The sequence below is a fragment of the Suricata suricatta genome, chromosome 15 (genome assembly GCF_006229205.1).
Source record: "Suricata suricatta isolate VVHF042 chromosome 15, meerkat_22Aug2017_6uvM2_HiC, whole genome shotgun sequence".
Taxonomy (NCBI): domain Eukaryota; kingdom Metazoa; phylum Chordata; class Mammalia; order Carnivora; family Herpestidae; genus Suricata; species Suricata suricatta.
Genome location: NC_043714.1, coordinates 24,463,717 through 24,479,000, shown reverse-complemented (window position 1 = coordinate 24,479,000; position 15,284 = coordinate 24,463,717). Strand labels below are relative to the sequence as shown.

The window sequence follows — 15,284 nt, the reverse complement described above, 5'->3', positions numbered from 1 at the left end:
TAGGAACAGTGGGGGCCCAGCCCCTGACCTCGCTATACCCATGTCAACAGGCTTTGTGAAGATCAGTAGGTCTTTGGAAATGGAAAGCCTCAAAGAGCATTAATAACTGTTTGGATAAAATAGGATGATGCCTGAAATAGGTATAGATAAAATATTAAGACTATTTTTGCCAGTAACTAATTAGATCAGATATTAAAAACAAGCATATTTATGTTTCTATGCTTACAAAAAGAAAAAAATCCTTCTAATTAGCAAAAAAATAAAAATAAAAAAAGCACCAAGTAATATTTCAGTTTATCCATACCTCTACTATTATGAAAACATAAAAATCATGTTCACAAGCATCACATAGGTGGGGAGGGAAAGGTAAGGAAAAAAAGACTTAAATTCTACTGACACTGTACATTACTTTCCAATAATGAGACAACATATTTACTGGTATGGAAGCAAAAAACCACTCTTCATCAAAGCTCCACAAGGCAGGAATCTAATTGTTTCCCCAATACCACCCAAAATCTAAATATTAACTTCCTCGATGACACAAAGGAGTAAACATTGCTAAAATGTGTTTTATAGAGTACTAAAAATGTCTCTGCAAACTTCTGAAATTCAGAAAGGCCATTAATAAGGCAAAATCACTAGGGGAAATGAAGCACAGATAAAAAGCATTAGATACTTTCTTCTAAAGACTGGTGAGCTTCCAGTCGGTTAAGTGTCCAACTTTGGTGCAGGTCATGATCTCACTGTTCATGGGTTCAAGCCCAGCGTTGGGCTCTGTGCTGACAGCTCAGAGCCTGGAGGTTGGTTCAGTTCTGTGTCTCCCTCTCTCTCTGTCCCTCCCCTGCTCATGCTCTGTCTCTCCCTCTGACAAAAAAAAATAAATAAACATTTAAAATATTAAAAAAAAAAGACTGGTGAGCTCCTTGAGGACAGGAACTGAATCATATACCTTTGGATCTGTCTTACTCACCATCATGGTCTAGCACAGTATGTTTTTAACAAGAACAAACAAGCATTTGTGCATTACTAGAACATCAATTTAACAAAATGTCTTTCAGTAAATTTAAGTTATTATGAAATATCCCAATTTTTCATTCCTACAAATATGGAGAATTCACTCTAGATATTTTTCAGAGAACACTGTATGAACCAAATAGTTTACATTCTGACATGTAAAGAACTATGTACTGTTATCAGTGATTTTTCTAATTTGCTAGCCCTCACTATACTTCTCAAAGTCTCTCAGTCTCTATCTATATCACAATTAACTCTTCTTCTCTCTCAGGGGATTTATATCCTTCTTTTTCTTCTTTAATTTTTTTATGTTTATTTATTATTGAGACAGAGGGAAACAGAGCATGAGTAGGGGAGGGGCAGAGAGAGAGGGAGACACAGAATCCGAAGGAGGCTCCAGGTTCTGAGCTGTCAGCACAGAGCCCGACGCGGGGCTGGAACCCATGAACCCTAAGATCATGACCTGAGCCGAAGCCCAACGCTTAACAGACTGAGCCACCCAGGTGCCCCTCATATCCTTCTTAAAGATCAATAATTATGGTTACACTCTTATTTCCAGCCCTTCTACCCCAAACAAGGCCTTCCTTTCCAGGTGTCCTTCTCCATGTTAAGATCTTCCCTGTGACACTGTCCTGTTTAAGACCATGAGTGCTGGAGCCAGGCAATCTAAGTTCAAGTCCAGACTCCATTGTCACTCTTACCAGCTATGTCATGCTGGATAAACTAATTAAGCTTTCATTGCTTTAGCTCCCCATCTTCAAACTAGGCATAATAATAGTGCCTACGTAAAAGCATTGCTGTTTGATTTAATGAGTTAAATTTCTTTAATTTAGAAGATTTTCTGCGACATAATAAGTGCTCAGTAAATGTTAGTATTCATTTTCTCACTGAATTCATTGGCCAAAGTAAAGCAGAAGATAAGTTTGCATGATTGAACAAAAACAAACAACAACTACAACAACAAAACACTGTAATATTCTTTAAAGGAAAAAGAAGAAGGAGTTGACCAGATACAAAATAAGAATGGACTGGCAATGTGGTGCCTGGGCGGTTCAGTCAGTTAAGCATCCGACTTCAGCTCAGGTCATGATCTTAGGGTTTGTGAGTTTGAGCCTCTCATTGGGCTCTTTGCTGTCAGCACAGAGCCGGCTTCAGATCTTCTGTTCCCTGTCTTTCCACTCCTCCCCTGCTCACTTTGTCTCAAAAATAAACATTGAAAAAAAAAAAAGCACCGACTGGCAGTGATGCCAGCCCAGTACCCCAGCAATGTTACACCTAGGTACACATCCAAAAGAAATGAAAATGTATGTCGACATAAACACTTGTACACAAATGTTCACAGCATCATTATTCATAATAGCCAAAAAGTGGACACAACTCAAATGCCGATCAATTGATGAGAAGATAACGAAAATGCAGTTTATCCACACAACGGAAATTCCATAGTAGAAAGGTATGAATATAGATCCACACCATAATAGGGGTGAATTTTGAAAATATTATGCTACATGAAAGAAATCAGTCATAAAGTGCCACATATAGTGTGATTCCCTTTACATGAAATATCCAGATTAGGCAAATCTATATAGACAGAAGGTAATTAATGGTTGCTTAGCACCAGGAGAGGGGGTTTGGGATTTGTGGGGGGGTGGACTAAATGGGACAGGATTTCTTTCTGGAGTGTTGAAAATGTTCTAAAACTGATGATGGTGATGGTTGCATGTTTCTCTGAATATTCTAGAAAGATATTTCATTGTGGGGAGCCTGGTTGGTTCAGTCAGTGGAGCATGCGACTCTTGATCTTGGGATTGTGAGTTTGAGCCCCACATTGGACAAAGAGATTATTGACAAAAACTAAACTAAAAATAAAATATTTCATTGTATAATTTAAATGGTTCAAGTGCATGGAATATTAATTATATATCAATTATATTCAACAAATATGAATTATATATGAATGATATATCAATATATATGCAAATTTTTTAAAAGAAGCAAAGCAAAAGACAGTGGTCTCGCATTCATTGCACTGTTCACATGGTGGACTTTGTAGCATAGAACTTTAGTTCCTTCCCTTTCCAATTTCGAACTGATTTCCTGAAGCTTTTAGTCACAGTTTCCTATATAATTTCATGTTTAATGAGATTATTGTCTTATTCCATCAATTTCCCACAGTTGATCAGTTTAAGAAGATATTTGAAGATATTTGCTCTGGTTACGCAGTTCCCTGAATTTCGAGAATCATTCTGAGTCTAAATTTCTCATGGTATCTGTTGTGACTTTAAGACAAAAAAAAAAATTAGAGCACTGATTAGGTAAGCATTAATTTGAAAACACCTTTGCTTTTAAAGATACTTGTTTAAAACACTTAGTGCTCAAAGCTTTATAAAAAATTATCTACCCCAATGGTGGACTAGGGCCTGCGTTTTGTCAGGAGAAAAAGGCTTAATGTGCTCCCACAACTGGTGAGGCCATTTGCTTTTTGGAGAACCTATCACTTTTACCAAATCATATCCTGTTCCCTGAACCTTTGATTAGTCATGTGTACATACAGAACTGATTTCAGTGCTTGCTGATGAGTCTTGCAAAACATCATCAAAGGTTTATGTCTAGAGACTGAGAACACTTGCAATGTGCAGGAAGAGATTTCTGTCATTTACTTAAAAACAGAATAAATGGCTATTAATGATTAACTCATGATCATCAATTTTTTAAAAAATAAGACTTTATATACTTTCTCTGTCTCTCTCTCTCTCTCACACACACACACACACACACACATACATATATACACAAATACACACACATACTCACACATTCATAATGCATGCATGCAATTTTTTCCAGAGTTTGAGCAGAATAAGTATAAGTAGGTGTCCTTGGTTATGTATTAAAAACACTATTGAAGTACCAACATCTTTACTTTTCAATCACTTAACACATGAGACCTAAATACATGAACATTTTTCTACACCACTGATAAAGAATTAGGTTGTTCACTTTTTGGAAAAGTGCTATATGTACCAATTTCAACGTACTTCTGTATCAATGGTTTTCCAATAAGTTACCAAGCTATCATAATGAAAGGGGTAGGCACAGTTCTAGAAGAAGGAATAAAATGACCTAGTACATGCCACAAAAACTTTTAAGTAAATATTATATCTGATGGTCTATGGAAATATACATTTAAATTGACAAAATTCAGCAATTAGGAGGACATTCTTGCATTTATGACTTAGGAGATAATCATTCTATCCTCTGTGTTAAGAATGAACACTCTAAAAACTAAATAATTATTCATAAAGCCCATCTTAGTTTTTCTAATATTTAAGGAATTATGAGAGCCAAAGACTGTACTTCTTTGAAAAAAATTTATGAATTCCTTTTAGGTCTATTTTTAAGGAACTTGGTTATGACTTTGTATTGGGTTATTCTTCTCGGGGAATACTCATCATGGAAAATGTTGGTACAACTGTTCCATCCTAATGTGTTTTTTTAATGATTTAATGTGCTAATAAAAACTGTAATAAACAAAAAGTAATAATAACCCACAACTTGCTTTTGGCCAAACTACTTCTAAGGACACTGAGGGGCCTCTGTTTAAAAAGTAGTGATAACTGGGGTGCCTGGCTGGCTTCAGCTGATTAAGTGTCTGACTTTTGATGCTGGCTCAGGCCATGATCTCATAGTTCATGAGATCAAGCCCCACATCAGGCTGTGTGCTCACAGTGCAGAGTTTGCCTGGGATTCCCTCTCTCCCTCTCTGTCCTCTCTCTCTCTTTCTCAAAATTAAAAAATATTAATGACAATATCACATAGTAAATAGGAGATACTTTTCTCCCTTCTAAAGCACTGTATAATATAAATTCACCAAACAAACCAAATTCCAAAATGTACCTCTTGGTGTTTGCATAATTCTTATCTTAGCATGCTAATCTTATTTTTAAAAACAACTCTATTTACTTGGCGTGAAAATTAAGAATCATCTTCCCCTTCCTCCATGTATGATATCACTTCCTCAAGTTACTCAGCGGTAAGTGCTAATATATGTCACGTTGATGGTCGTGGAGAGGGGCATTTGTGGGGAAAAGCACTGGGTGTTGTATGGAAACCAACTTGGTAATAAACTATTTAAATAAAAAAAATAAAGGAGATTCCTTGTAAACTGACTCTCTTTCAGACGTGATGGCAATCAGACTTGCTACCTGATTTCTTACAGTTGAACAGTGAATGACTTTAGGCCCCAAGGATATATGCTCATGTTTTTTTTTTAGACTTGCCAAATGCATAGTTAGAAATATTTAAAGGCTTTGAGAGGTACCACACACTGTAATTATCGGATCGTCCTAGCATGCTGTACACAGACCAGTTATAGGTTTGGGGAGCTTCTGCATTGCTAACAATTCTGTCATCTCAAAAGTAAGATTATTCAATAAAAGAACATTTCATTAATGAACGTGGTCAACAGCAGCAGTGTCAACGACTGACGCTTTTTCGTAGGAAGAGGTAGCCAGATTTAGGAAAGCAAGATTTCCCCTCGCACCTCTAAGTTAAGTCAGTGCAAGTAGTTCTAACGAGATTTGGGGCTTTACATTGGCATCATTAACAAAATTCAAGAGAGAGGAAGGGAGTGCATTAGAAACTTATGGTGGAGAGAAAATTTCTGGAACCTTGTAACTAAAATGGATCAAAATAAGAAGTGAAAGATAAAAGTAAAAAAAATAATAATAATTCAACATAAGATTACATTGTAAGATTCTAATAAGGAGCAAGTGAAGAGGACTTCCTCCAGTGCTTATAAGGATGCTGGAAAAAGGGAACAGAGTTTTGGGCAGAGAGCGGATGGTGCTTTCGGTGCTTTCCTTGTTCCCGTTCAGGAAGTCAAATGCTTAGGAAGGCACATTCCCTCTTTCAGGTCAGCGGGGTACCATTTAGTACATTACTGCTGAAGTGCCCTGGTGACCTGAAGGAATTCATGCAGCTTCCAAAGGTGCTTAAGCACTGCGAGCTCAGGCACTAGGAGTGATAAATATTCTATTAGTTCTTTCTATTTAATATACCAAACACCCAAAAATGCCAGTACAAGGAAGTTTCTTTAATGTGAAAGAATTCATTGTGACAGGAGACATTCAGATAACAATTCTGACCAGCGGTTTCTCCTTCCAGATTGTAGATGACCTGAGGGGTGTTACGTCCACCACTCTAGCTGGCTGCATCCATACTGGCCAGCTCTTACGTTCTGTTGCATCTGCACTGTCTTTAAGGGAATCTGCTAACTTGAAAGAGCAAAAATGTGCTCCAAAATGAGTAAAACCTAGACAGAACTGTCAAGTTTGCCTCTGGCACTTTGGCCTTCCTTGTCCTCTCCCATTGTCTGCTCCTCCAATCTTCAAGGGCAACAGAAAGTTTTCTTATTAGCAAAGCCTCGTAATGTGGGCTTGAACTCCATCACAGGCTCTTACAATTGGGGAGGATTTGAGCAAGGCATTTTGTTCTGAATATCAGGTTCCCATTTGTCAAAATGGGAATAGTAACACATAACTGCTAGGAAAAGTAAATGAGAAAATGCACATAAAAGTCTAACTTATGATGACTGTTGTCAACTTATGTTCTCTTTTTAAATGGATAAATAGATAAGTCAATTATCAATATGGTTCTACTGTTGACTGACTACCTGGCCTCTGAAGAAGGGATATTTTTGGTAAGATTTCTTCCCAATATCTCTCAAATCACATACAGATCATCCTTTGCCACCTCTATTTATAAACGAGGCTCTTCTTGGCACAGGACACATAATCATGGACTAAAAAGTCAGTATTTTAAAACTTTAAAAGCTTCCCTCCCAAACTTGAGTTGACACAGTTGGGCCTACTAATAGTTCATTTCTTTCCACTTTCATCTCTGCATTTCACTAATTTTATCAGCAGATAACCAGAGACAAAGAATTCTTCAACCTTAACCTTCCTGCGCGTTGCTCTTTAAAAACTGCCTAATGGGAAAATATAACCTTGACATTTATTCCGCAAGCAACAAGAAAAGAGAGATGCATATTCTATGCTACGTAACATTTGCAGTGAAAGAAAGGCTTTGGAAAGATCTGAATCAGTGAAGTATTAAGAGTATGGTCTCAAGATACTTTTATATTTTTGTGAGCCTTCTCAATATAATATATGTATTATATACAAGGCTACATAAGTACTTTTCGTTAAAGATAAGAGAACTAGAATATTAATATAAGATTATGAAACTGAGTGAATACAATGTTGCCACATGTAACTGTTATTATTATCTATGATAATAACAAGCTGGTCCTTGTAATAATCTATCTTTAAGCAGAATTCTGACTGACAGTATTATAAACTGGACTTACAAAGGTTCTTCAAGAATCAAACTAAATTAGCATCCTGATCCTATAAGGGGGGGCGACTGAAGTTGTAATCCGACATTTTGCATTCTTTATTAAGTGGTTTTCCTATTCATTTTCCAGGTAATGCATCCAGCATCCTCACGCGTAAAGCACATAATGGGAAAGCTCTAGACTGCCCTGAAATTCCCACCATAACCCTTGCCTGAAACTGATCAATAAAGTCTTACAATGTAAGAGAGCAATAAGAGGAAGTCAGGATAATCAAGTGACATTGCTCTATACGACTGATGACCCGAGAGAGCAGTCACACTCAGTCCTTTGACCAACCACTATTGAAAAAACCCTGGAAGCTTTTGATGGCTAGTGTATGAGGTTCAGCCTTTAATTTTATTAATATCCCTCCCCCACTGGAAGAACAGATTGAGTTCAGAAGCATCACCTTAAAGAAGATGGCTTACACCCTATCACGTTAATGGGTTACAGCCTCCATAAACAGAGACACTTTAAAACCTGGCACACAGTAAGTGCTCAATCAAAGTTTCTGTATTTATTAGAAGTAAAACTGGAGATATCATTCAGATATTCTGCAAACAGAACTTCAGCCCTTGTGTCTGTACAAAGCATCAGAGTGCTCTGAGGTTATGGCATCTGTGAAGATGTCCTCTCATGGGCTACCAGGGGCTGTGCCTCTATCGCTGTTCCTCTTTCGAGTAAATCATATCATCGTAAGCTCTCCTGAAACACACTGATAATTTGGGAAAAGTGCCTTTTAAAGCTTGAATTATCTGAATAATGAACAAATCTCCACATCTAATTGAACTCAGCCTGAGCAGAGGCTCAGACTCAAAGCAAACTTGGGAAAGCATTTCCAGTAGAACTCAGGCAGGCCAGATGTTCTGGAAGCAGAACCACGGTCATTATGCACATGCCAGCTCCTCCTCACTCCACCCCGGGCCAAGACCCTTTCAGCAGCGAGAGGCCTGCTTAACATATGACTCCGGCTGCATTACTGCGTGGCGTCCCAGCACCCATTCGAACAGTTCAGCAATTTTAAACAAGCTCCACGGACAGGGACTATTAAATGGAAGGCAAGGAGCACGCCGGGAGAGCACGTTAATTACGGGGCAACACCTTCGTCTGCATTACCTAAATGACCTCAGGGTGGGTGACGCGTAAGCCATTTACTACTTTTGGTTAAACCAAACCCACAGTTTAAATGAGACAGAATGGACACAAGTTATACAAAAGCCGTAACATAAATCATGAGGTATGAGTTGACACGGTCCTGAAGGGAAGTGAACGGTAGTGTTCAATTTTTTACTGTTTCTGAAGCGAGAGGCGCAGAGACGTGTGTGGAGTGGTGTGTGTTTGGAAGGCGATGAGTGAGGAAAGGTCCTGCCCTAATCCCCATCCCTGACAAGACCAGCAGTCCCCCTCACACCTTCAAAATTCATCCAGATTAAGCAGTTCTTGTAAGGCAAAATGAACCCTGGGAAAGACTTGAAAGTCATTTACACCTTTGGATGCGCTGTTCTGCTTTTATGTAAAGGCTTCTTCTTTCCTCTTAATTAAGGGAATGCTAGTTTTCTTTGGGGAATTAGACGGGTAATCTTGCAACCTGGAGCATTTCCATGAAGAGAAGATCTAGGTGGGATAAAATAGTAACGATTTCAGAGAAATAGAGAACATAATAGTGAATGTTGACGTGCAGGCAGATGGTCACCCTGGCTAAGGAAAGACAGGTCAAAAATAATGTAGGAGGGTCCATTTGCACACTTGGCCTTCTTTAAATTTTGTCTGGGTTTGTTAACAATTTCACACACTAAACATCCTTTTATCTATTCTGATATGGATGCAGTGGGTAGCTAACGCCTGGTCTAGGGTAATCCTTTTAGGGGTGTATGTGCATTAATATATATAGTTTATACTTGGATAGACAGATTTGGGGTCATTCTTTTTCCTAGGGAATACAAAGAGGGTTCTCAGCTCATGATGTTATATATTGCTTGCCATGTGAATGCAGTAAGCAAGTCCATATTTGTGCCGGAGTCATCCTGTTGTAACACATGACTGTGCTTCAGCGAACGTGAAGTAGGCACAGAAGTAGACACAGCAGATCGGGCTGGCCAATTACATCGCGATCTGAAAACACCCGTGATTTATTAGTTGCTATTAGCTAGCCAGCTCCTCTCCATGTGATCTGCGTCTTTACTGGTGATAAGTATTACGCAAGCATGTATCGCCCCACCACACAAACTGTCCTTCAGCCTCCGCCTTGTCTTTTTATATGAGAATACAATAGAATAATTTGAGTCGTGATTACTTTTTTAAAGAGAAATCCTGCAACTGGAATTAAATTTCACACTGCATTTCAACCTTGAAAGAAACATAAACCTGAAACTAATACAAAAAGTGTAAAAATTTCCATATTCAGGTTAATGTTTAGCAACAGCAAAGAATAACTTTTGTTTATCTCTGAAAACAGCTTTCTTCATCGAAACAAATGACTAGAATAAGATTAAGAAAAACCTGTTTGGGTTTCTTAGATACACACACATATTCCAATTTCCTTCTGCACAATGACTTTTATGCAAATGTGCACCACACAATCTCCTGACCTCCTTTACCATCACAACGGGACAATGACAGTTCAATAATTGAAACGGTACATATCTGGTATATTTGATTTTAAATTGCAAAGTTGGACTCAGGCCTATTGAAATGAAAATGCTTGTGATTCTTTGTTAATTCCAAACTGATCGGGTTATTTCCTACTCATAAAAAAAAAAAAAGAAATAAAAAAAGAAAGAAAGAAAGAAAGAAAAGCAAAATGGTAGGTGAAGCTAATTATTCTATTTTTTTATTTCCTTGGCACATACGTTTCCCAACATGACTCTTTGCATTCTCTTCTGTAACCCTCCCCCACACCTTGATTTTAGTTCTTAACCCGGATGCTTTCATCCATAACATGGCTAATGAGAAAACTCCAAAAATGTTCCTTGGGGGAATGTTACACTAAAAGTTACCTAGGACTAAATCCCACGTGTGTTCCTTTGCTCACCATGGAGACAAGAGATTCATTCACTGCTCTCAGCCAATTTGAAATCCAAATATGAAAACAGCATTATGGAATTCAGACAAACTATTCTGCTTCACTACTAGCAGATGCAAGAAGAAAAAAGGCTGGTATAATTAAGCTTTTGACTTTGAACCAGCAAAGCTGTGAACACCTCACTTAAAAATACATATAATATTATAAGAGCAGCTGAAGTGCAGGTGTCACAGGAGGGTTTGCAAGCCCTGCATAGGATGGGGCAGACCAATCAGCTGGCTGGAAAAGTCTTGTCCCTTCTGAGCCAAGGGTAAGCTAACTGTAAAACTGACTGTGGCCAAAATCATATTTGTTCTTCTTCGGTTTGAATGGGTAGTGCTAAGTGGCTTGCACTATATCTTTTTACTTGACTCTTTAGGAGAAGTTGGGGATTATTAAGGGGAAGAGAAACCAATTGCAATGCATTTTTTTTTAAAAAAAGAGGGTTGGAAGTAAAGTTTGTTGTTTCTTTTTAACACATAGCTCATCTGATTCATGTGCTCATCCTACAAATATTATTAAAGACTTACTATGTGAATATCAGTTGACAAAAACCTGTAGAGGATGCAAAGGTGTGAAATTAGAAGAATATAATCAAACCCAATAAAGTGGTTGGCCAAGACACACTGCTTTTGCATCATATCTCGATCTAATGTAGATGAAGATACACACACACACACACACACACACACACACACACGCACGCACGCACGCTTCACCTCACAACACTGGTTGTGGGTATCTCTGACTTAGCATTTACTAGCCTCACTTTAAATACACGTTTATGCACTAGAAGAGAAGATTAAGGGCAATCTGTAGTTTCACTTTATTGTTTTAATTTCCTCGACCAAATTTGCTTCATCATTAAAATTTCTGGAGGGAAAAACAAAAATTGAATAGCGCTTAACTTAGCACTTCAGAGAATTCTGCTTGAAGAACTGAGTAAGACTTCCGTAACAATAACAAAATTCCTTTCTAAAAAATTTTAAGGAAAATAATACTGCCAAAAAATGAATACAGCTTTGTTTGTTTTTGCAGTCATCGTTAGCAATAGACATAAAGGTATTCTTTTTTTGAGTCCATATGGAAAGATCATCAACACATTCTGCCTCTGGGTTCTTTGCCAAAATACCATAACCCACAAGCCTTCTACCTTAAACATAAAAGGAAAGGTGTTGTTCTGGTCAAATAAAGAAATAATTTTTACTAGCATACGTCTAATGTTAAAGCTGCCTAAATCCTGCCAAATACATTAAAACAACATCTGTAAAACAGATTTTCATTAAATTGATCAGTTTAAAGTTAAGCAGCTAGGCAGATGATGCTTTCAAGCTAACCCTCAACCTTTAACCTTTAACCTCCTTAAACTGAAGTAAGGACACACACTTCTCTGAGTAATACCGCTCCGGCTTCACAATGCAAGAGGTAAAGTGGTCTATTCAAATCGAACTGACACAGAACCACATTTAGAGTGTTATGAATCAATATGTTGTCAATAACGAGAAAAGCTCTTTCTCACAGCTCTGAATTTGTCTTATAACTGCTACTTGTCACTTTCCCGTAAAGTCTGAATAGTTCACGATGCAAAATGATGTAAATTAAAGTCCTAATGGAAATGAATTTTATATAGGAGATTATTGTCTAGTCATTAACTCAGAAACTATTTTAACTCTAATTTTAAAATTTTCGCCTATTACAAACCATCATTTTTTTTTTCCCAGGCCCAGGCCAATTTGTTAGGTTCTCATTTAAAAGCAATTAATGTTACTTATGAAGCAATTTCATTCTGCCGACAGGAGCCGACCAAGCTTGCTAATATTCTCATTACTACACTTGAAAATCCTCTGTATCTGACTCACACAGCTTCTGTAAATCAGTTTAGAGGAGGCAACCTCAACACATTCCTCTTCTGGACTACTTATCTAGTTACTACGAGGGATAATAAGGCTCCTTGAAGGATAATGCAAAATAATATAGTTGGGTTGTCCAACACCAAGTTTCAACAGCTCGAATACTTATCTCCTCAGTCTTCTTTTAATTCAAGGTAAGTTTGTTCAGTGTGTGTTTTTGTTTGTTGGCTTACCCTTTTTAGACACTATACTACACAGACATTTGAGTATTTAAGAGATAAAGAAGAGTGGGGGGAAAGTAAAGTTTTATATGACTTTGTAACATTTTTAAGGGAAGGGTACATATATCCTTTGGTTCTGGGATCTAAAGCTCTCTCTGCTTCAAGGCCCTCTTTATAAACAAGCTTTTATCTCATTTGGTTGTTACACATTCGAGGCAATATCCAACTTGAAAAGGAACTCCAAGAGTAACTCTGACACTTAGCAAATTGCTCTGCAGATAGTGAGGGCGATCAACTCATACTCACGGAGTGAATGGATACGCTTAATACACGTGTGTACACACACGTTTAAATAATCATCAAACAATTAGGCTCAACAACCTTTCCTGAGAAAATAAACAGTAACACTCTACCTTTCTTTAGCTCCCCACATGAGATTAATAAAATAGAAAAATTTGTACATTTATATCTTCTATTCACAACATGTTAATTTAAAGTGTTAGAGGAGCGGCGTGCATATAAACACAGTTCATGAATATTCTATATAGCTCCCAGGGTCGAGATCTATTATTTATACAAACTTAATGTTTGTTTTTCTTCTCCTAGGTATCCTAAAAGTTTTAATAGGTCAGGTATCAACAGAAAGAAAGTTGACAATGGAACAGTAAAACTTACGAATTATAATACAATTAATCCTTTGTATTATATTTTTAATGCCATCAATTTACAGCTTGCATCTTACACAAGAGCTCGCCCTCCCCTCAAACTGTGTAACCCAAAGCTAACGGTTTCGTTATTGATCCACAGAGCACTGGTATCACAGGGACAATGTCACAAATTCTCACGCTACGTCTTTAGGCTTTTACGCTCAGTACATCAATCTAGAATTTGGGCCTCAAGAAACAACCCAAACTAATAGTGCCAGCCCAACCCAAATAAATAATCCCCACACCTGCTCTAGGGAGCCACAATCTGCCCTTTTTGCTGTGTGTTTATAGTTTGAAATAGTATTAGAAAAGCCATAGGTATTATAATCACTGGTTGGCTCCTGATAGTATAGTTATCACTGATTTCTAGTATAAATCAATAGATAACACTTGCAAAATGGATTTTGTAATCATATTTAGAGCTTGTTACAATGACTAATGGCTTGCAATATTTTCTGAATTTTAATATCCTCTAGACAAAAGAAGTTTTTAATAAGTTACCAAGTTATTCATCATAGAAATGAATCTGTTACGTTTGTACAAGAACCTAGACGATCAAGCCAATCTCGTAAACAAACTCACAAAATAAATTAACCAGTAATTAGGGTTTAGAAAAAGCAGAGACAAGTTGTGTAATAAATGGGGTTCACCGGTTGCACATATTCATTACATCTGCATAGTTTTATTTTTCCAGCAAAGATAAAAGTATATTTGTCATTTAATGAACATTTTTATTTGCACCACACCCATCGGGAAGAAAAACATTTCTAGCTGGGAAAGGTCATATAAAATAACAACCGAGTTAAGTGAAGACTTCCAATTCATGCTAAAGGAGGATGTGTTTACTCCATAACGGGCAGAAAACAGCAACAAAACACAGACACACAGACACACAGACACACACACACACACACACACTCTCTCTCTCTCTCTCTCTCTGCCTGTGTTTGAATCGCCCCTGTTTGACAACAAACAAAAGACGATATGTCCACAGAGTAGCACTGTTGTCATCTGTTCCCTATAACCATCAACACTTAAGACAAGTGTCTATACTATAGTATAGACAACTATAGTTGTGTTTTATTTAAATCAATCAATGAAAGAAGTATAACAATATGATCTTGTATGCGAAAATACCCAGAAAGCTTACTTTATTTCCGGGAAACAAGTAAAGCCATCAATGCCACTGAGGCAGGTATAAAAGGGACACATGGCAAACCCTATAAATAAATTCTCCAATTCCATCTATTTCAGTCTACGTTTAGTAACGTTAAGCAGCGACTGTGTACCTCGCCCTTCTCTTTTTTCCTCTTTTTTGCCGAACTCGCAGATTTGTGCTCCAAGCCCCGAAACAGTTAATTCCCTTCTCTACTCTGTGCCAACGGAAATGGATGTCACTGCTTACCTTGTAGAGCTTCAGGGCCGCCTCATGCCTGTGATTGGTGGTATGCAAGCGTAATTTATCCACACTGTTGGTGTAGTAGTCACAGGCGTTACATTTCAGGTGAACGGGGTTGCCAATGGCAATGCACTTCAGCCTCCACTCATTGCTTTTGCCCCCTTCTTTAATGTGGGCCACCAGTTGATATTTCTGCATATGTTTATCAGTCTTGCAGTGGAGCTGGAAGTTGGCTTTGAGCTGAGTGTTGTAGTTACAGAGCTTGCACTGGTAGATATCTCCAATTACAGCCCTCCATTCCTCTTCAGGGAGAGAGCGCTCACTGCTCACATGCACACTTAGGGCCTCCAGGCTGTCAGAGGTGAATTTGTTGCAAACAGCACACTGGAATAGCTTCAGCGCTGGGTCACTGATATAAGGTGACAGCTCTCCTGCAGTAAGGAGGGACAGGTCATCACCCATTAGCTGACCACTGGCAAGCCGGATTTCAGGCGGCAGCTCATTATTTACTACAGGAAAAAAAAATTAAAAGGAAAAATAGAGACTAGAAAACACAGCACACACAAAGGAATCTGTAAACTAAAGTCTTGACAAGGAATGTGCCTTCTCTAGAGCTTAAACTATAAAAAGCTGTA

At 37.9% G+C, this 15,284-nt stretch overlaps 1 protein-coding gene and 1 long non-coding RNA gene across 2 annotated transcripts in view; one reads left to right on the top strand and one right to left on the bottom strand.

Annotated features, from left to right (window-relative positions):
• Positions 1–15,284, bottom strand: part of ZFHX4 (zinc finger homeobox 4) — a 160,220-nt gene that overhangs the window by 141,615 nt on the left and 3,321 nt on the right. Inside the window, exon 2 of the mRNA XM_029923769.1 lies at positions 14,656–15,158. Within this exon, the coding sequence (XP_029779629.1) occupies positions 14,656–15,158 (503 nt within the window). The remainder of the gene's footprint in view (positions 1–14,655; positions 15,159–15,284) is intronic.
• The window catches only part of LOC115279225, a 19,055-nt gene continuing 12,114 nt past the window's right edge, over positions 8,344–15,284 (top strand). Inside the window, exons 1-2 of the long non-coding RNA XR_003903294.1 lie at positions 8,344–8,542; positions 12,269–12,516. This is a non-coding gene — a long non-coding RNA (uncharacterized LOC115279225). The remainder of the gene's footprint in view (positions 8,543–12,268; positions 12,517–15,284) is intronic.